General features: G+C 50.6%; 1 protein-coding gene across 1 annotated transcript in view; it reads right to left on the bottom strand.

Annotated features, from left to right (window-relative positions):
* LOC133341422 (carboxypeptidase N subunit 2-like) overlaps positions 1-18294 on the bottom strand; it is a 67590-nt gene extending 49296 nt beyond the window's left edge. The window contains exon 1 of the mRNA XM_061550040.1: positions 18252-18294. Within this exon, the coding sequence (XP_061406024.1) occupies positions 18252-18294 (43 nt within the window). The remainder of the gene's footprint in view (positions 1-18251) is intronic.
* Between the last annotated feature and the right edge of the window lie 3908 nt (positions 18295-22202).

Raw genomic sequence — 22202 nt, 5'->3', positions numbered from 1 at the left:
ACTGAGGTCAGTTCCCTCTGTAATCGCGCATCACACCCATATCCTGAATTTGGACAGAAATAAAATAGAAAGACTCCCCGATGGGTGTTTGAGAAGTCGATCCCTGTGTCATGTGGTGCGGCTAAATAAAGGACGCTTTATTTTTAATGGCAATTTCTTGATGTGACTTATAGCCTTGTGATATCATTTGTAAATACACTCGACTGATGTTATATACCCAGAGATTGATCCGTGACATTGATAATGATGATGTAGGATGAGGGATATACGGGTCCTAATCTCTTAGCTCCTGTGGAGGGCTTGGAGGCCATCGGGATTCAATTGTAACCTATGAAGGCTAAGCTAAGATACTTAAATTCAATAGTAAAATGTAACCTACTGCTAATGAGGATTGAAGATTCCAATTGTCTGCAGTGTATGGCCTTGGCTGTTCTTGGCGGTAATGAGGGCTCGGGGTAAGCATCTACAACGTCACGAGCGTTAAGGACATTCCTGGGTGATTATAGTAGGTATTTTACATATGATCTCTTGGGCAAGGAGATGCAGGTTCTCCCTGGAGGGTGTTGGTAGTCCAATAGACTTGAGGTATTTTCCACGAATGGAGTTAAGTTTGTCCTCAAGGAGGATTAGGGCTTGGTTAAAGATGATATAAGAAAAGTTCACCTGAAGGGTGGGATTTTCTCATTGAGCTCTGTGGAGGATGTCCTCACTCCATTGGGTTAAATGGGCTGTAAACTTAAAGAATGATGCAGAAGAGCAATCTCAGTTGAGAAGGGGACTTTCTAACAGAAGCTTCTAAAATATATATTTGACTGGATCTTTGAATAAATATATGACTGGGTTTGGACAGTATTTGCTTTTTGAGTCAAACAATGAATGATGCAATCTGAACCTGGTATTGCGTCATACATGATATGAATTGCATCATGTTATTCCTAGAAGTCATGGATGATGCAATCATAGCTAGGCTGGCATCCTTCTGCAAAACAAATTGTTCTATTTCAGCTCCAGAAATCATGCAGTGCTGTGCTCTCTTATTTGTCAGTGTTTGATTTTCCAAAGAGTCACGTTAATATTTAGCCAAAGTGAGCAGAGATGCCTCGTACTTGTGTGAACAAAGAAGATAAGTTCTGCTATGTTTGTAGTGAAGTGACTTTTGCATCACAAATTGCAGTTTAACCATTATGGTTAAGAAAACCTATCACCTTTTTTGGCTGCAAAATTGGAGATCAGGACATGAAGTGGGCCCCATACATATGCTGCAACACTTATGATCAAATCTTCACCAGTGGTTGAACAGGAAAAGGAAATGTATGCCTTTTGCGGTGCCAATGATGTGGAGAGAGCCAACATATTATATCAGTAATTGTTACTTCTGCATGGCGCCTCCAGTTGGGAAAGGTGTGTCAAAGAAGAAAAAGTGGACGGTTCATTATCCAAACATTCTATCAGCTTTACACCCAGTACCCCACAGAGAAGGACTGCCGGGTCCTGATGTACCAGAATCATCCTCACTTGAGTTAGACGAGTAAGAGGATGCCACTTCTGGTCCTGAACAATCAAAGTCACGTGACCCAGATTTTCTCCCATCCTCCTCCTCTGAACCACGCCTGGAACTACCCAAAAGTAAGACATAGCTAATCTAGATTTGAAGTTTTTGTGACTGCAGGGAACTTACTGGATCCCGGCATAGCAATGTTGCCTGCAGGGGCGTTTGCCAGTCTGGCTCTCGTGACTTTCTCTGTGACAATCAGTTAAATGATATACCCCATGGCGGACCCGATCTCCTAGTCAGTCTAAAGGAACTAAACTTGTCCATCACAAACTGACCAAACTGACGCGAATGGTGCTGCAAAATCTCAGCTGGAGACCGTTACACAGGTCCAGGATTTGCTTATGAGCACATGCAGTCTGGGTGCATGACGCACGTTTATAAGGAACTGTGACGTCATTGTTTAGCCAAGGCGAAGTGGTGAATTTACACAGCCCGATAAGCGTGTGTATGATGGGTCCATTGGTCAAACCGAACCCTCATCTAAGCCCTCGAGTGTCCTCACACACAGGCTCTTTACAAATCGCAACTTCACTAAGTACATGAGTCTCAGGAACTTTCCACCTGTTCAGCAGTCCCAGAATTTGCCATCAGCTCTCCGTTTGCATTTTGCTTCGACATCCGTTATAATTGGCATACAATATCACATTAAATTAACAGCAATGTTTTTGTATTACTCGATATTTTTTGTCGTTGTATTTAGTCCATATCATAAATTAGACGTTTCTCTATCGATATCGCACTTCTCGGGGGATGTTGTTTGCTATCCAATGGGAGACTGGGTTCATGTGGCCACTGCAGATTCTCTAGGGGTTGCAAGGTGCCTCATTGTGGGACCCCTGCTTCAACCATACATCAGTCTGCCCTATCTCTCCTCTAAAGAAAGGCCATTACATTAAACGTTAGCATATCACGTATATATTATCAAGCAGCACGTTAAACCAACTTTTGTTTTAATATTATGTGTATAGACCTCGCTAAAGTAACATTGACTTGTTGTTTTTGCTGGAAACACGCGATGGTAGACCCGAAGAATCACAAAATCGTACTGTGAAAGCGAGGGAGTTATGAATGGTATTGTTTCTTAAATGGAAGTGGCATACGCAAGAATAAAATAGAAAGTAATCTCAGTGTGATTTATGTGTCTATGATGCATGCATATGGTTCATCATCAGTCACTGTTGCGTGTTCTCTGTGATTGGCGCGAGCCGATCCCAGCCATCTATCTGTTCAACAACCCCTGGGACTGCGCTCGTTCACCCGGCCTGCGTCTCAGTCGGTGAGTGGCTCGAGCCGAACTCGGGCAAAGTCGCCTCCAATGAGGCCAAATCCCCGTCCAGTCTGAGCGAGTGGCCCTCCCCCTCTCTAACCGCCGCCAAGAGAACACGGACTTGGAGCATTTCCTACTCGTTCAATACCGCTAAAAATGGCGAAGGTCGTGATAATGGATAATTATTTGACATGAAATATGAATGCTGGCATCTCTACCCGCTGGAGTGTTTGACCGCCTGGTGAATGTGAAACAGCTGCATGTACGTGATAACCAACTGCCTTCCACTCCTGTGGGCGCGTTCGATCACCTAGTGCATTTACAAAAGCTTTGGCTATAGAACAACAAACTGACGGCTCTACCCGCCGGGGTGTTTGACAGTCTGGCGAATCTGAGGGAACTGCATCTGGGGGAAAACAAACTGGCTTCTCTTTCCACTGGGGTATTTGACAAACTCATTCAGCTGAGATTTAATCCAATATGATGTCCAACTGGGTAGAAGTGCAGACGTAGAGGAAGGGCTTCTGCACGAGGTGGCTCTCAACAGGTCCTATAGATGGGGACTATGGCCTACGATGTTACACTGCCCAAATGCCTTAGAAAACGTGAAGATATCCAGCCTTTACTCCACCACAAGCGACCCAATAATTATGATGATGGAGATTGCAACGATATGGTGCTTTACGACTCACTTTATCTTGAGGGGGTAAATCCAAGTTAATGTTTGTGTGGAGTTATATTGGTTATTGCTTTGACGCCTGCAAAGATAATGGGGGCAGGGCGTCAAACTAGAGTCAATAGTAACCAGAGGGGGTTGAATTAATGATCTTACCGCTATGAATGTCATATCAGAGAGTAGAATTTAGCATTACCATGAAGAGAGGCCTCACTAAAGATTCTCCCAGCGAATTTCATCTCCCCGTACGTGACGGTGGTCATGTGAACGGTTGCATCAATCATTATTCTGATTATTATGTAAAATGTTGCGTGCCATTGGCCATTGGCACACAGCACTGTCTGGGGCGTATTCCCGCACTCGATGGACTTTATTCATATTCTGGATAATCCACGTGCTTAGATAGATGATATCCAAGCAAGGGAAAGATCACGGGGTATAAGTTAAAGAGGCAGTCCTGCAAGTACTTGTTCACCCCACTGCTGGCAGAAGGGCCGCCATGTGGGGGAAATTCTAAATGGCTTCTTTCTACAGGGTACTTGACCTACTCTCCCATGCTGGTCTGACGTCTTAAAACGAGTTGGGAGTGTCCACGCTTCATTGCACGTGACCTACGAATCGACTAACTATGGGTAGCCCACTACTAGGATGACAGAGTCGATGGTCTTAAGAAACGTGCCCATTATTTATATTGCTGAGCATCAGATCAATGCGCCATACTTTGGATTGCATTTCCAGTGTGCTCACCATTTGGATATGGCTGCATCTTGCATCTTATGGAATTTCTGTAAATCACCTTCCTTTCTATATCGCCACAATAACATACATATATTCCAGTCTATCGGTGTATTGGCCTTCTATAATTTGCTTAAACATGAAAACTCTGGACCAGGTTCACGTTTTTGGGGCTTGTCAGCAAACACTGGTCGTATTACCAGATGTACACACGTTTACAGGATGCCTCGCAGCATGTGTGATGCAGGGCTCTGCGAGAATTTCGAATTGAACCATCACATCTTGACCTGACATTGATATGACAATTAGAATAAACTGTAGGACACCCCCAATATATAATCTTTATATTGCACCTTTTCTTAAGTTTGTAAGAATGTTCCTAATTTAAATTAATTAAATACATGCTTGTAGAATATGGGACTGGTGGTCTGGCTGTGGCGAACTCTAATCCAAGCACATGTTGGTGAATTTATGCATCTTGTATTTGTCTGGAAATCGGCTGATGGTCGTTCCCGAGGGTGTGTTTGACCACCTGGTGAATCTGCAGAAGCTGTATTTGAGTGGGAATCAGCTGCAGGCACTATCCGCCGGGATCTGTGACAAAATAACAAAATTGACTATCTTGAGTCTGCACACCAACTAACTTCAGGCTCTACCCGCCGAGATGTTTGACCGCATATTTTATTTGAAGGAGATGTATTTGTATAAAAATAGCTAACGTCTGTCCCTGCTGGGGTGTCTTGACAAATTCAGCCAGCTCATGACACTGAGTCTGTAGAAACATAATTTGAAGAGCGTCCCTGACAGCCTTTACATTAGCACCATTGTGCAGTACTTTGGAGGATTAAACAGTGATACTACTCACGTGGACACGTTCTAGATGACATGCAATGCGCTTTTGATATTACAGTCGACCATAGGTCACAAAGAGATCATTCCAGGTGGTGTTGAGTGGGACCCCTCATCGCAACGTGGGGTGAAATGTATCCGCTTCCTTCAAAAACAAAGCCCAACGCTCCACAACCAGCAGTGGCATAAGCAAGCAACTTTACCTCTTAGCTGAGAGACGAGGACCAGTTGTACCATGCGGTGACTTAGGCCACCATACAGTTTGTAGACGGTTGGGAACCGGTAACCGATTAGAAAAACGGTTACCGGAATACAGGTGTAGTGGGTTCAATTGAGGCGCACACTCGAACTTGGAGGCAACACGTTTATTCACAAACCATATAACCACTCACAGGATAACGACATAGGGTGGTGACCACCACTGCTAACTTCTAAACCACTCGACGGGATGCTATATAGTGGTAACGACCACGGGGTAACTATACAATTAGACTCAGCTAGTTAACATCTTGTCTCGTCCACGATGCCATGTGCGAAGACCCAAGACAGAAGAACAAAGAGTTCCATTCCCAGAGACAGCCAGGATCGCGCTCGGGACTCGGCTTTTATGGGCCGCGGCGTGGCCGGGCTCTGTCCCTGGCCACGCCCCCTTCCAGATCCTTCTCGAAGACTCTGGCCCCCACATCACGTGTCCCTCTCACCCCCTTCTGGGCCCCCTTTTTCACGTCGTCCGGTCACGTATCCTTCTCGGGTTCACTCAGAGTACCATGTCCTCGCCCAACCTCTCTCTCACCGTCACCATACTCACTCTGGTGCTATAGAGGCTCCACATATACAGTACCACTCTTTACTCGGTACTGTCGCTACACTATAGTGACACCATTTATGCCACCACACAGGTGGTCGTCTAACACAGCTAATAGCTTTTAGGACTGAAATCTTGTTGAGAGTATGAAAGAACTATTTAACGTAACACAATATGGATTTTAAAACACGTCCATATATTACCTGCGTCTGCAATACAGTATCTCACTCACAACCAGCTGCAGGAAATGTCAAAGGGAGCGTTTGACCGCCTGGGGAATCTGGAAATTATGTACATGTGCTGTAACAATCTCACAGAGCTGCCCAGTGGCGCGTTTGACAAACTTACCCAGATGAAGCAGTTGAGTCTGCATCAGAATCAACTGAAAACCACTTCCAGGTGCGCGTTTGCAATGGAGCCATCACCGCTAGCAACGGTCTCTGCTTTGCCGCCGGGTACCGGTTTAGAGATGACGCTCGGCACGAGTAGCATTCAGTTTATAAAGCTACCGCGTTATTGACATCTACAGTCATCGTCACCATCATCGTCGTCATTGTGTACTCTTGTGCTACAAGTCAGTCTGCAGTGTCATCGAGCAGTGAGGTCAGCGTCTGCCTTTGTGCATTCGTGAATATTAATTGAATGGATTGTGTAAATAATAAACACCAAACCGACTCGATTATATCTAGACCAAAACCAGCTGAACAGCATCCCCGTGATGAGCTTCTGCTGACGAAACTCGTGAGATCTCAACCCGAGGGCTTAGCAACTCATGTCAAGGTATAAATCCAGGTTCCGTCAGGAATGGGGGCAACATTGAGACATTGTTGCAATGATTTTCCAACATAAATGTTAGATCTACATCATAGTTCAAAGAGGCAGTCGTTCTTACTTATATTCACCAGGTTGTGAAAGTGCCTGCCCACTCAACATTGCTACTGATAGCGGTCATTATGCCTCTGATCATAATGGTCATCATAATGGTTTTGAATATCAATGCTGTGCAGATGTTATTATTCATACGAATCATAACAAGTATTAATGATAATGATAACATACATTACGTCGCTGGTGCTGATGAAGTCATGATGATATCATTGACAATGATGGTGATTGTAGAAAGTATTATTACTCTTCACAGGACACTTGGGGTATTGCGTTGTCATTGTAAGCATACTAAACAATTCCGTGTCCTGCATGTAAGCGAAAGTATTAAACAATCTTTATGGAAGTTGCTTTCCAGTCTTTAGAATTCACTGTCCTTTTTTCCGTGTGCGTTTACCCAAGCGTCTCCGTCAATACACAAATCGAGATGTTGCACGCTGCACGCGATTGATGAGTGATAAACATGTGCCAAGTTTGTATCGTCCAGGCCCAATGCCTTCGGCACGGTGAGTACAGCGTGGCAGCTCCTGTACAGAAACATGAATAAATGATACTTATGTAGAGGTGTAATCGCGCATGGCTACGGATGTTGAGGTGTAATTATGCATGGCCACGGATGGCCAACAAACACAAGGGGCGGGGTTACGGCCGTACACAAGGGTGGCGCTCGCACCGACGTCCGCATGTGCATCCCCCACGGGCCCCCCCTCGGGGGCGAGTCCTATAAAAGGTGATGAGCTCGAGGGCTCGAGGTCGGGGCTCAGCTTTAACCAGAGAAGAAGGAAGACCTGCTAGAATAGGCCCCAGAGCTCCCCTGGCTCGCTGTCCTTATAAGGGCCGACCAGGGCAAGCCGGTGGCGTGGCCCCGAGAGCCCAGACTAAGCTGGTCTGGAGACTCAGGGTGCCGGGATCCCAGCTTAACCAGGCTGGGACAGATAGCCTCCCCTAGCCCCGTAGTGGAGGGATTGGCATAGGTTAGCGGGGTTAGCTGTTGTGCATCCCTGTAGCCAAGTGACCCGTAATTACTGTGTTGGTGCAATAAACAAGTGTGCCTCCGATCCTGTCGTCAAGCCTCCTACATACTTACTACATCTGGTGTCAGAAGTAAAAACGTTCAACGATGGACACACGAGGGACAACACGTACCAAGGAGTCAGAGATGGAAGACGCCGGGGCCGAATCACCACCAGAGATGGCCGGGGTCGGATCGGAGCAGCCGGGGCCGAGTACGCCCGCGCCGCTACGACAAGAGGGGGGGGATGCGTCGGCCGAAGGACTCCGGCTGGCTCACTCCCGCCTGGCGGAACTGCTCTATGCCGCGGCCGCCGCCTTGGAGGAGATCACGCGGCTGGGAGCTGGAGGGGCAGCGCGGGTCGACGACAGCAGCCGACGCGCGGCGACGTTTCCCGCCACCCCGACGCGGCTCGCGGTTAAATTTCCCGCCATCACTACAGTGCGAGCAGAGGGCGGGGCCGGCCCGCGTCAGGTGACTGCTGAGCGCCAAGCACAAGCCGTGACATCATCAACACTGGCCAGCGCATCAACAACAGAGCGACCGGCGATGCCATGCTCGCAGCCCGCCCACACTGTATCATCTGCTGACAGCGACGGAGAGCGATCTGCAGCCACGGACGTCGCGTTACAGCAGCGTCTGCTGCCTCTAAAAGAATTCATCGGCGCGGACGGAGACTGGGGCGGCTTCAAGAGGCGGTTCATCGCTCATCAAGAGATGGCGAACTGGTCGGACGCCGAGGCTCTACGCGCGCTGCCGGCGATGCTGGACAACGACGCCCTGGCTACCCTCACCTCGGCGCCTAAAGAAAAACGCGCCACTCTGCACCTGGCGCTGCAGCTGCTGTCAGCCGTCTATGGGCCGCCTTCGGACTGCAGGCAGCTGTTCCACGATCGGCACCGGGGCGCCAACGAATCGCCCCTGGCCTTCCGGACGGCTCTCCTGGCCCTAGCGAAGGCTGCTTTTCCACGGATGGACGAGGAAGGAGTGGATGCCATGGTGGCTGAGAAGCTGCTGATACTCGCTGATGAGCTGGACGTCAACGTCCTGGCTCAAGACGACGCAGAAATGTCGTCCCTGCTGGTCGCGCGCCACATCCACGGGGGCCTGCGGTCCCTACGTCGAAAGGCGGCCAAGGGGGCGGCCGGCCATGCCATGGCGGCCACCGCCCTCCCATCGGAGGAGGTCTGCGGGGTGGAGCGGCGAGGGGAATGGAGATCGGCGGCACCACAGGCTCGGAATGGACCGAGCCGCCAGGAGCAGCCCAGGACATCTGGGGCGCTCACACGCTGCTACAACTGTGGCCTGCAAGGCCACGTTGCGTCAGGATGCCGGGCTCCCCGTCAGCGCGGGGCGACACCTCGTCAGGACGCCACGCCGTCTCCTCCCAAGCTCCAGCAGAGAAATACGGCGAGTCGTGGCACCTCACACGTTTGGCCCATGCACACATCCGACACACACTCGCGCGCTCAACTGAACAGGGCTCGAAAATCGCCGTCCGTCGCGCGTGATTGTTCTGTAATGCGGCGAGCGCTCCAACCGGGTCACTGGTCGGAGCTCGCCCATCGTGTCGTTGCTGCGTCGGCGGGATCATCGGTTGTGGTCGGTCACATTGATGGGGTAGAGGTGCGGATTTTAATTGACACAGGGGCATCGGCGACCATTATATCTGATTTGATTTATAACATCCTTCCCGTTCAAAGTCGTCCCTTGCTCCCTGTTGACGTGCCATGCTATGCTGCTAACGGGGGCTCGCTGGGCATTATTGGGCAAATCCGCGCCACTATTTGCATTGGAGACATTAAATTATCCGGGCCTGTTTTGGTTTCCTCCTCACTCGCGGTTCCGTGCCTGTTGGGGACGGATTTCTTGGCCAAAATGCCCATCCGTATCCTGATTGACCAGGGGTGCATCGAGCTCCCATCGGGCCGACGTGTTACATTTTTGTCTTCCCCCACCACGGAGCGTCGGGCGTTTGCCACCGTGCAGGCGCTCGTGACAAAAACTGTGCGCGTACCTCCGGGGGCTCAGATGCTCGTCCCTCTTAGGTTGCGTCGGCCGTTTAATGAAGGGGTTGCGGATCGGGGGGTCTTGTTGGGACCATCTCGAGCCGGGGTCAATGGACCCGATTTGCTAGCGGCTCAGACCATGGTGAGAGGGGATGGGGACCCCTTCATTGCAGTCCTTAATGTAGGATCGCGAACGGCCGTGGTTCCTCAAGGGACCGTGCTTGCACACGCAACGCCGGTACCCTATGAGGAACCACTCGTGGGTCAGGTAACCACCGATCCTCCGTCGCGACCGCATTCAGACTGTGATGACGGATGGCTGGATGCGCTTTGCGCGGGTTCAGTGGACCTGTCCGACTCGCAGCGCGCGCAGCTGCGAGTTCTCCTGAGCGAATTTGCTGACGTTTTTAGTCAACACAAATTTGATATTGGTTGTACTAAATTGCTGCGACACCATATTGACACGGGTGACAGCGCGCCAATCCGCCAAAATCCCTTTCGGTTGAGTCCCGCCGAAAAGGATCATGTCAAATCGGCTGTTGATGACATGCTAGCCGCCGATATCATTTCCCCTTCCAACAGCCCGTGGGGCGCGCCGATCGTTTTGGTGAAAAAACACGACGGCTCACTGCGGTTTTGTGTCGACTTTCGGCGTTTGAACAAAATTTCTGTGGCAGATGCGTACCCGCTTCCTCGAATGGATGAGTCGCTCGATGCCTTGGCGGGGGCGCGATTCTTTTCCACCCTCGATTTGCTATCTGGATTCTGGCAGCTTCCTCTGGATGACGAATCAAAACCTAAGACTGCTTTTCGTACACCGCAAGGTCTCTTCCAATTTAACCGCTTGCCGATGGGTTTACATTCTGCGCCGGCAACTTTTCAGCGGTTAATGGAATTGGTCTTGGCAGGCTTGCAATGGGATTCGTGTTTAATTTACTTGGACGATGTCATCGTCTTTAGCAAATCCTTCGAGGAACACCTCCAGAGGTTGCGTGCTGTTTTTCTCAAAATGCGGGCTGCCAATTTAAAATTTAAACTGCAGAAGTGCCATTTACTCCGCGAATCGGTGCGGTATTTGGGTCACATTGTTGGGCGCTCGGGGATATCCACTGATTCCGCCAAAACGGAATGCGTCAGCTCCTGGCCGACTCCCACCTCGGTGGGAGAGGTCAGGAGTTTCATTGGGTTCGCGTCGTATTATCGACGGTTTGTGGCTGACTTCGCTACAATCGCGAAACCATTGCATGCCTTGACGTCCAAGGGAGTCAGGTTTCATTGGGGGCCGGAGGAGGAGGCTGCTTTTCGCGCCCTCCGGAATGCACTGGTGGGGGCTCCGCCGTTGAATTACCCCGATTTTTCACAACCCTTCTTGCTCGATACAGATGCAAGTAACACGGGCATCGGGGGCGTGCTGTCCCAGCTCATTGGGGGCGTAGAGCATGTGGTGGCTTACGGTAGTCGGGTACTGTCTCCAGCCGAACAGCGGTACTGCGTTACCCGTCGGGAATTATTGGCAATTGTTTATTTCATTCAGCAGTACCGCCCGTATCTGTACGGTCGGCGGTTCACCGTCCGTACAGATCATGCGGCCCTACAGTACGCCCTGCGGGTTCAACAACCATCGGGCCAGTTGTCTCGATGGTTGGAGATTCTCCAAGACTATGACTTTGTCACCACATATCGTAAGGGCGTCCGCCACACGAACGCTGACGCCCTGTCGCGGTTGCCACCCACTTCGGAGTGCGCTTGCCTCTTGGGTTCGGGGCGTTGTAGGCCCCCGAACGTCACCACCGATTCGGTCCTCGTGGCCGCCGCCGATGCGCCTTCGGCTTCGGGTCCTATCGAGCAAGAAGGGAGGGATTCGTTGCTGGGGTTGTCGGTCGCGGAATGGGGACGCCTCCAAATGGAGGACACCTCCCTCCTCGCTCTGCGCCGTCGCGCCGGGGGGGTTGGTCAGGGGGTGGCGAACGTTGACTCGTGGGGGTTGTTCCAGGGTCTTTTAATGCACTGGGACGGAAAAACCCGCCGCCAGCGGCTCGTGGTGCCTGCAGCATTAAGGGGTAAGGTGGTATGGGCTGTTCATGAGCGGCTTCTGCACTTGGGGGTTCACAAGACCTTTGCCACGCTCCAGCTCGATTTCTTCTGGCCGGGCATGGCAAAGGACGTGGGGGATCTCCTGGGGTCGTGCACGCAATGCGCGCAGAGGAAGCCACCTGCTAGGGGGTCCAACCCTCCGCTGCAGTCCATAAAGGTTTCCCGGGTTAACGAGCTCGTTGCTCTAGACATACTCGGCCCATTTCCCGCTACACCCAGGGGAAATAGGTATTTATTAACGGGGGTCGAGTACTTCACGAGATGGCCTATGGCCTGGCCCCTGGCCAACCAGTCGGCAGCAGCCATCGCGGAGGCCTTTGTCCAGGGCTATGTCCTCGACAAGGGTGCTCCGGAACGGCTGCTTACTGACCAGGGTAGAAATTTTTCTGGTAAACTCCTCCGTGAGGTGTGCGACCTCTTGGGTACGGAGAAGATTCGGACCTCTCCGTATCACCCACAAACTGACGGGATGGTGGAACGGCTGCATCGGACCATCACGTCTATGCTGTCCCAGCAGGTGTCAGTATCCCAGACAGATTGGGACCTTCGTATAGCCGGTGTGTTGCAGGCCTACAGAATGGCTCCCCATGCGGCCACCGGATTTTCCCCTTTCTTTTTAATGTATGGGCGCGAGGCTAACCCCCCTGTGACGACCCAGCTGAAGCTCTCGGCGCCCCAGGCGAAGTCTAACTTGTCCGAACACGTTAAATTTAACATCAGCAAATTGTCTGAGGCGCGGGAAGCGGCCGTGCAAAATTCTGAACTCCGCCAGAGGGTGAACGAGAGGCTTCGGTTGGGGCGGATACATGTGGTCAAATGGAAACCAGGGGACAGGGCATGGTTGCACTGTCCCCAGGTGCCGCTGGCAACCTCGTCAAAATTGGTACGGCCGTGGCGGGGGCCAGTGGAGGTCGTACAGGTCTTGCGGCCGCAATGTGTTCGCGTCAAATGGGGGAGGCGTCGGTGGTATGTGCACCCCTCAAGGTTGAAACCGTTCATCGCGCCGCCCCGTGGTTCACACACACACACGCATGGCCAAACGTGTGAGGGTTCCGCCGACTCCCCGACGTCGCTGCGCTCGCCTAACCTGACATCAACTGTTCCGTCTCCAGGTGCAACAGGAGTGACGGGTCCACACCCGCCAACCCCTCCCGGAGGGGTCGGGGGTCACTCGGCAGCGACGCCTGACTCTCTTGCACCCGGACCGTCAACAACCGCCACTGAACGTGCCGGGACGGGCCCTTGTGACGGGCCCGCCGCGAGAACGCGCGCAAAAACGCGCAGACTATTGTGAGGTCGGCCGTTGGGGGGCCTGGCGGACAGTGTGAGGGGTGGCGTCCGGAGTGTGTGTATATATGTTGGTTTTGGGGTGTTTATTCGGGGGGGTGCGTCGGGTTATTTTTTTTCTCTCTCTCTCTCTCTCTTCCTGTTGTTGTTCTTGTTAAGGTTCTCTTTGTTCTTGTTAATAATTACGCGAGGCACACACACACGGTTTTCGTGAGGGATGCACCTTTATTCTGATTTTTTTGCAGCCGGGGACGGCTGCGAGCTGTACAGGGGGGGGTGATGTAGAGGTGTAATCGCGCATGGCTACGGATGTTGAGGTGTAATTATGCATGGCCACGGATGGCCAACAAACACAAGGGGCGGGGTTACGGCCGTACACAAGGGTGGCGCTCGCACCGACGTCCGCATGTGCATCCCCCACGGGCCCCCTCTCGGGGGCGAGTCCTATAAAAGGTGATGAGCTCGAGGGCTCGAGGTCGGGGCTCAGCTTTAACCAGAGAAGAAGGAAGACCTGCTAGAATAGGCCCCAGAGCTCCCCTGGCTCGCTGTCCTTATAAGGGCCGATCAGGGCAAGCCGGTGGCGTGGCCCCGAGAGCCCAGACTAAGCTGGTCTGGAGACTCAGGGTGCCGGGATCCCAGCTTAACCAGGCTGGGACAGATAGCCTCCCCTAGCCCCGTAGTGGAGGGATTGGCATAGGTTAGCGGGGTTAGCTGTTGTGCATCCCTGTAGCCAAGTGACCCGTAATTACTGTGTTGGTGTAATAAACAAGTGTGCCTCCGATCCTGTCGTCAAGCCTCCTACATACTTACTACACTTATAACGGTGCCCCGGGGTACCAAATAATACTAAATGGCCGAGGCAATTAAATATATTTTATTTCTGGGACACTATATTTTCCAGGGGTGTACTTAACTCCACAATCCGAAATCAGTGCTACTCTTCGATGTCGAAACACCAAACATTAGCATAAAAAATCCGTTATCGAAATATTTTTTTTGAATAGTGCATCGTGTACAGCTCGTCGAGATGAGTCGATTGCCGCATCGTCTACCATCAACAGACTAAAAATGACTGCATCACGGACATTATGCGAGAGCCGGGGTAATATGGTACCCCGGGGTACCGCCATAAGGTTCAAATAAACAATCCACGTCACTTTTTTCATGATTAAAAAATGAATCAAACCCATGCATCACACGTAGGTATCTGAAAACGCTCAAAATTGGCTCTAATTATTCACACGATTCACTCATTTAATATTCACAAACGTACGTAGTTAGACGCTCTGCTCACTACTCCGTGACACTGCAGACAAACTTGTAGCACAATAAGACAACATGACGATGGTGACGATGACTGTGGATGTCAATAACGCAGTAGCTTTAAAAACTGAACTGTCCGGTGGTCGATGCAGCCGTCATCCGCTCGAACAGATGAGCGGCGGCCGTCAACAGCCTACCCAGCTCTGCGGGGGAGGCGGCAAGGTTGAACTCGCCATTGTCTCTTGCGCCGACTGCAGCACATCTTCGGAGCGGGTGCTCGGAGCCCCAGCAACCGGAGCTGTTGGAGGGACGACGTCTTGCTCGGCCTCATCGTCCGACGATGCAGCAGGTGGGTTTCTTCGTTTCAACGCCAACTTGGACATGACCGCGAAGGTTCGTTGTCACTTCTAACACCAAAGGTAGTGTCTTGCAAAATCACTCAGACTGACACGTTGTAACTAACAGGTCACCTGCTTACACTTTATTAGCCTATTCTTGCACTAGTTGTAGGCACTCCTATCACTGTCGCTATGGTCACTTCTGTTAAACAATTCCCACTATTATCTGCGCTACACCTCGCTAATCTGCACACAGCAGCTCTTGCTCTCGGCAGCTCCGCACTCAAGGCTTTGCACACAGCAGCACTCACATAGAGGCTTGCACCCAGCAACGCTCAAACAGAATTGCACACAGCAACGCTCACACAGAATTGCACACAGCAGCGCTCACACAGAGGCTTGCACCCATCAACGCTCACACAGAATTGCACACAGCAGCGCTCACACAGAGGCTTGCACCCAGCAACGCTCACACAGAATTGCACCCAGCAGCGCTCACACAGCGGACATTCCCTCAGACCCACTCACTCGTCCGACCCGGGGAGGGGGATCAACCATCATCCACCCGGCGACTCGTGAGGGTTGAGATCCGTTTCCGGCTGAAGCGGCAGCGGCGAGACATATTCTCTCTCTTGCTCCCCGTAACACATACCTCTGCTCCGCTCTCACACCCGTCTTTATATCCCCCTCCCAATTGTCCAGCTCCTCACTTGTGTCTCTTTAGGGCCAGACAGACTGGCGCCTGTCAGGCCATCAATCATCCCTTATGGCACGCCTCCCTGGCAACACCTCCGGTGCCAGCGTGTAACCCCGGGCCGACCCGGTCTGCACCTGCTTCTCCCCCTAATTAGGTGGCGGGTTGCCCGTGCAACGTTATGTTGCACACGCGCACGTGTTTATCCTCAGTTGCCCTTGGCCAACAGTGTGCGCCACGTATTTTAACCACACTACACCTGTACACGCACACAAACACACATGTGGAGCACGTGTACATACAAACTGAGATTGCAATCTTAATTTTAATTGGCTCACTGCAGAACCTGTGTGCAACTTGTTTCGCAATCATCAAACACGTGCTACGTGCAGCAATTTCATTGATGTTATGATGGGAGTATTCTCATACCATTATATACACTAAGTGCTACTGACAGCAATGACTTATGCATTCGCCATCCATCTTTGAGGACTGGAGTCCAGTCTGACAGAAACCCCAAGATATGGTTTCCTCGCACTCACACTGATCTAGAATGCGACTGTGTAGAGGAATGTCTCTCATCATCGTCGTCATCATCAGCTTCATCATCGTCAAATATTTCGGCCATCATATTCATATTTTCAATGAAAAACACTCCGAGAGGATCGGCCTTGGTTCATAATCTCCAAATTCAAAAGCACATTCCTGCTGATGCGAACCTTGCGACGTTTTGCTCAGTGCTCTTTAATGAGTTCCTTGCTCACGTGTTCGAGAAGGAACACGAGGTCTCTGTGTGACTGCGCGGGTCCCAGTGAACCCAGTGAGAGGCTCGCGTGAAGATGGGCTTCAGCTGCTTGCTGTGCAGAATAAAACCGATCCGTTGCGTCAGTTTGTCAAACACTTGCTCAAAGTCTGCAGCTGGTTTCTCTCAAAAGCCAGAATCGTCAGCTGGGCCAGGCTGTCAAACAGCCAAGCAGGTAGAGCTGTCAGCTGGTTGCTGCACAAACGCAAATCTTTCAGATTCACCAGGTGGTTAATCACCCCTTGGTTAAAGATGCCTTAGATGATGCGATAACTCACTTAACGTAACCACGTTCGCTCGACGGTATCATTGTTTATGCTGTAAGTGAGATCTGTGCTCTACTCTGCTTCCCCGCTCGTACAGCCAATAGCTGTAACGGGAGTTCGAACAAATACCGTGGGGAGATGATTCAAGACTCATTTAAAAAAAGGGCCCTGTCCTGACATGTTTGGACAATTTTTCTAAGGATAGGTTTATGTTATTTGTGTCTGTTTTGTCTGTGTGCCCTCTCCGCGCCCCCATGAATTTGTGGAATTCAGTCCTGGAATATCCTACCAAATATAATTACACTGTGTGTGTATTTTTGTGCGTTATTATCATTATCCTCAATGCTGAATTGAGGCTTCCCTACGCCAGCTTCACTGCTGGCCCTGCGTTGCCAAAGTCCATCTCGCTGCTGCACACGAGCTGCTCTCTTCGCTCCATCTACGCGGCGCTTCCTCTGCTTTGGCTGCAGAGTCAATGGACACAGAGCAGAAATAACAAATGTGGTTGAAAGATGGCGGAGTCAGCGTGCTGAACGTCTGATGCTGTAATTATCTTTGTGCTGCTTGGACAAAAACAAGGAGTCCGGTTTCTAATTCAGCAGCAGAACCCCGCACGCTGCCTCGATCAGCAGCACTGCCTCGTGCGCGCCCTACACAGCGATTGTTGATCTGGTGATCACTGTGGTCACGGCGAGAGAGTTTAGCTTAGATAGCTGGACAATCAGCAGCCACGCTCAAGGATTTTCCCTTCCACTCGCCAACGTGAGGACACTGAGTTCGAGCGCGACCCAATGGAGAAATGCCTCTCATCAGCACAATCAACAGCAGCAACATCATCGTAAATAGGAGCAGCATCATACATAAACACAATCAATATTGTTAATCACCAATCATCATTCCACCACTCATCATCATCCTCATGAACATTATCATAATCGCTGCATGAAGTTGCAAGCGGAGAACAGCACACAAACATCACACAATGACACTCCCTATCGAACGTTGTTACGTTAAGTTAATTTCCCGGGTCACTTAACAAAACCTTCAAGCAGGAGGTGTTTGACCGCCTGGTGAATCTGGAGGAGCTGCATTTGTACGGCAACCAGCTGACAGCTGTATTCTCTGGGCTGTTTGACAGCGTCAAGGACGAATAGAGGTCGCTTTAACAAAATATTTATAGATGATTCTGAATCAAGGTCACTTAAACTAGCAGTTCTTAATAAATGTGAATGTGCCTAGCTTTATGTTAATTTATTTAAGAAAGTGAATAGAATTGAGTTCGTGTTAACTAACAGATGGCAGTGGAAGAAGTTATGTTTATTTCAGGCATATTAAAGCGAATGGATTTGCTTTAACGATATACTTGTCTATGAAAGCGATTGAAGGCGGTTTTCAATCGTTTTTTACTGTGATGTGAATAGCTATCCGATCGCTTTGAGCTGTAATACATCTTAATGAGCTTTAACGCATGTCACTGTGCGTAACTAATGTCATGATAATGAACCGATATCACTTTAAATAAGAGATATCTAGCATAATCATAAGCCATGAGTACCCTCTCCGATTATTCACGTTCTGATCCAGCTGGCAACCAGCTGCAGGCTCTTCCCGAGGGGGTGTTTGACCGCCTGGTGAATCTGCAGCAGCTGTGGTTGAACAACAACCAGCTGACCTCTCTCCCCGCTGGGGTGTTTGACAAACTCACACAGCTCACTCACATAGTTCTGAGCACCAACCAGCTCAGGAGCGTTCCCCATCGCGACTGATGGAGGAGCTGAAGCCAGATTGAATTTGCAATTAGCTGAAAATTAAAGGTCACGTTTACAAATGCCCATTGCATTGGACATATTACACACACACAGTTTGCTCTAATAATTGTATACTTAATCTTATTTTCGTGCCTTTAGTTGGTTTCGAGATTTTGTCAATCACTTTTCAGCTTGCGTTATGCATTATTTGCTTTTACCCCAGGTCTCCCTTGCGCATTAACCTGTTATTACTCGCTGGAGAGATTTGCAACTGACCCAGGGCATTGAACGCCGACAGCGCTGTACGCGTTCTCGAGTTCGGCTCCAGCCACCGGCTGAGACACAGGCCACGTAAACGGGCGCAGTCCCAGGAGTTGTTGTGCAGGTAGGTGGCTGGGGTCGGCTTGTGCCATTCTCATCGCTTGTAGCAGAGGTTGTGCACTGCTCACTGACAAATCAACAACACCAGATGTTTACATATCAAATAGACACTTTTGCACAGTTCTATGCATATTAAGATTTTTCAGCCAATTAATCAGTATTTATATATGTGACAGGAAAACTAAGCTCTCGAATTACAATAATCAAGAATAAGCGTGCATATGGTTGTTTTTTATTGTTCTTTATATATTGCACAGTACCCGCTAATTGGTAATAACCGAATTGCACGAGGCGTGGTGCGTTGATTAACGTAGCAGACACACAGAGAGCCTCTAGAACTTAGCGAGTCGATCAGGAGCTGTGAGAGGAGAGGGTGGTTGTTGTACCGATACAGCTGTGGTGCCACGACCGCCGAGCAACTCCGCAAGCGCCGCGACTCCCTCGCACCCCCCGCACTAAACACACACCCGCACACAGCGCACCCACGTAGTGTCCTGGCAGTGGGTGGCCTGGCACATCGGGTTTTAATCTGAAGGGCCCCTAGGGGGAGAGTCCCACGGTTTCCCGTTGCCAGGAGATTGGCCGACCCTCACAGGACAGGTTACATTGCGGTGCCCTTAAATTGGCTTAATATTGTATGGGCGCAAAAAGAAAAGGTTCCCTTGGCCAACCGCAATGAGTTACAAACAACATTGGGGGGAGGACGGAGGGTGGAATATTAGGCACCCTGAGCAAGGCAACCTGAGCAAGGAACCCTGAGCAAGGGACCGACTCCCTGCCGTCCTGCCTCCTCGAGCCGCTCACAGCATCCGTGTGATGCCAGCGAGTGCTGCTACGAGGCAGTGATTGGTGAGGTTTTCGCTCGTCCCTCTCCCTCCGACTCTCACAGCGTCCGTGCGACGCCGGTATTACAGCTACGAGGTACGTTGTAGAGCGCTTTAGTGACTGTGTTCATAGGGAGAGTTACGCTAGGCTCTCCTCGCGAAATATTCCTCCTCCGAGTAATGTGTATTGGCGCCATTAATACAGTGTGCCTGGCGTGAGAGCGAGCGCAGGGCTGCAGTATGGGGGTGGTGTGAGTGATTTGAGCGTGCGCGTGAGGCGCGTGTACTGCAGCATATATGGCCGCCGTCGTTTGCGCGTGTTTTCGTTAGCCGTGCGTTTTTACAAAGCGCGCTTTACGCAGCGCATTTACACAGTAAAAATAGAATTAACGGTGAGGCGTGCACCCATAGTCCTACCGCCGCCGCTCCTTTTCCTTTAGCATTTGTTTACACGGCGGATTAAGTCTTAATCACTCGGGGAGGGGGGGGGGGGGGCGCGTGCATATTCATACAGTCCTTTAGCATTAGCCTTTGGGTGCAAGCAGATTAGGGTTTAACTCCCGGAGGTGCACGCGCATATTCATACTGCCATTTTTATTAGCGCCAGCCTTTGTGATGGAAATACGCGCCTGCAGGGGCGCACGCGTGCACGCCTCCATTTTCGGTTTTTGTGTGGTAGGGTACGTGTGCGTGGGGGAGATAACCCCGGCCGGTGGTGAAGCAGCCGTTCAGATATGTCCCTCAGAGAGGGCGCTGGCACAGGAGGGCCGATCACCCAATCGACGTGGGCCCAGCGAGAGGCGGCCTAAGAGGAGGAGGGGGAGTGGAGGGGGTGGACGTCGCGTCCCGCTCGCGGGGAGCGGGGAGGTGGACGTCGGCCCCCACACAGCTCCAGTAGACTCACCAGCCACTCAAACGCGCCCACAGGAACATATTTCAGTTGGTTGTGACGCAAATTCAGAACAGTGAGCTGTGTGAGTTTATCAAACACCCCTTCAGGGAGAGCCGACAGCTGGTTGTATTGCAGGTGTGAGTTCGCCAGGTGCTTGAGACCGTCAAACACCCCTGCGGGCAGAGCCGATATCTGCCCACCCGCGCCTCTGCAGGATATCTGCGTGAATCTGCCGCTGCGCTTCTTGTTGACTTTGTGCGAGAGTCTTGTAACGGTCACGGCCATTCGCTCCTCTGCGCTCGCTGCACTCCCTGCGGCACTGCTGATGCGGGTCTCTGTGTGAATACTTTGAGGCAGGTAATGAAATAGGGCACGGGGGATGCATTGTCTTCACGCGGGGCATGTGGTGTCTGCACTCGCATTTGTAGTGACGTTCAAGCGAGCGCAGAGGGGTGTTCATTTCAGTTGGCGACCGCAAGGCAGACATGACTATGGTTAGCATCAGTCTTAAATATCTGAACCCGGTATGGGCCTCCCTCGATCGACTTAGCCTTAAGTGAGTACCTGGCAAAGTGAGTAAGCATCAGCATTGGGGAGACAACGCGTGTGTGAGAGGGAGTAGGAATGTGTTTTAATCGAGAATGATTCCGTGAAACTCCTTGTCTACATCATCACTACCATGAACCATGACTGATTTGACCGATCTCAAGCCGCCCTGATGTTGGTCGTGTCTACTCCTCACCTGTTTGATTTCAAGCTCTGCTCAGTGAGCGCAGATGCCATCACACGTGAAGCGGTGCACGCGTGACTTGCATTGCGATGTTAACAGAACGTAGTGCAAAGCAATCGCGCATCAACGCGGAGCAGCTGAAGAGCATTCCCAGGGGCGCCTTTGACAACCTCAAGAGCCTCACTCATATCTGGTTGTTCAACAACCCCTGGGACTGTGAGCTGCGCGGGGCTCTCAGCCTTCTCTCGTCTTTCCCCCTCCTCATGATGATTAATAATAAAGTAACCTTCGCAGTAGTTGACTACGTACGGTGCGAACGAAGTTCAACATACATACGTGGAATTATGAACATATGTAGAAGGTTGTTTTTTATTGTTTACGTTAGAGAGAACGCGAGGAGTGGTGACCCCAGTGATTAGCGGACTACGCTATAAACATGGATTTGATCGTCAGCCACGGCGAACATCAGTAGCGAGTGATCATCATCGCCACTTCAGCATAGTGAAGTTTCGTAAAACGCTTACAATCGACACAATGCTTTGGCCAGGATATATGCACACACCTCTAAGTATATAATACACAATGGAAAGGGCCAACTCATCCCTGCAATGCTCTTCAGCTGGTTTAGTTCCAGACCAAAGTCAGTCATTTGAGTCTAAGTCGACCTAGGGGAGGCAGACGACTGGTTTTGATAATTGTCACTGGTGTTGGCCTCGGAATCGGATAACCGCTACACTCCCGATCCCCATTAAGCAATTATAATAATTATACTTCGATATGCTGTTCACGTCATGTGACTGACCCGTAATATTTGACGTTGAAACTTGTAAAATGAACAGTGCACCACTTTGTGCAAGAGAACGGTCCTGGAAGAACTTTGTCAATCTATATATATAAAGTAAAAAAGTTGCGTGTGGGTTTGTGGCTGGGTTTGTGTGTGGGTTTGTGTGTGGTCAGGCGCTTGGCTCTCCAGGTACCATGCCGTACGCCCCGCGGTGAGCAAGCGCTATTCCTTTTTCACTTTCGTCAACTTTAAATTAGTTTAATTAGCGATTTAGTGCAATTTTTGTGCGCTTCCCTTTCATTGTTT

This window comes from Lethenteron reissneri, chromosome 2, assembly GCF_015708825.2.
Source record: "Lethenteron reissneri isolate LAM-NWPU_2019-01 chromosome 2, ASM1570882v1, whole genome shotgun sequence".
In the NCBI taxonomy this organism is placed as follows: Eukaryota; Metazoa; Chordata; class Hyperoartia; order Petromyzontiformes; family Petromyzontidae; genus Lethenteron; species Lethenteron reissneri.
Note: the sequence above shows the minus strand (reverse complement) of the source record. Positions and strands in the feature narration are given on the sequence as shown.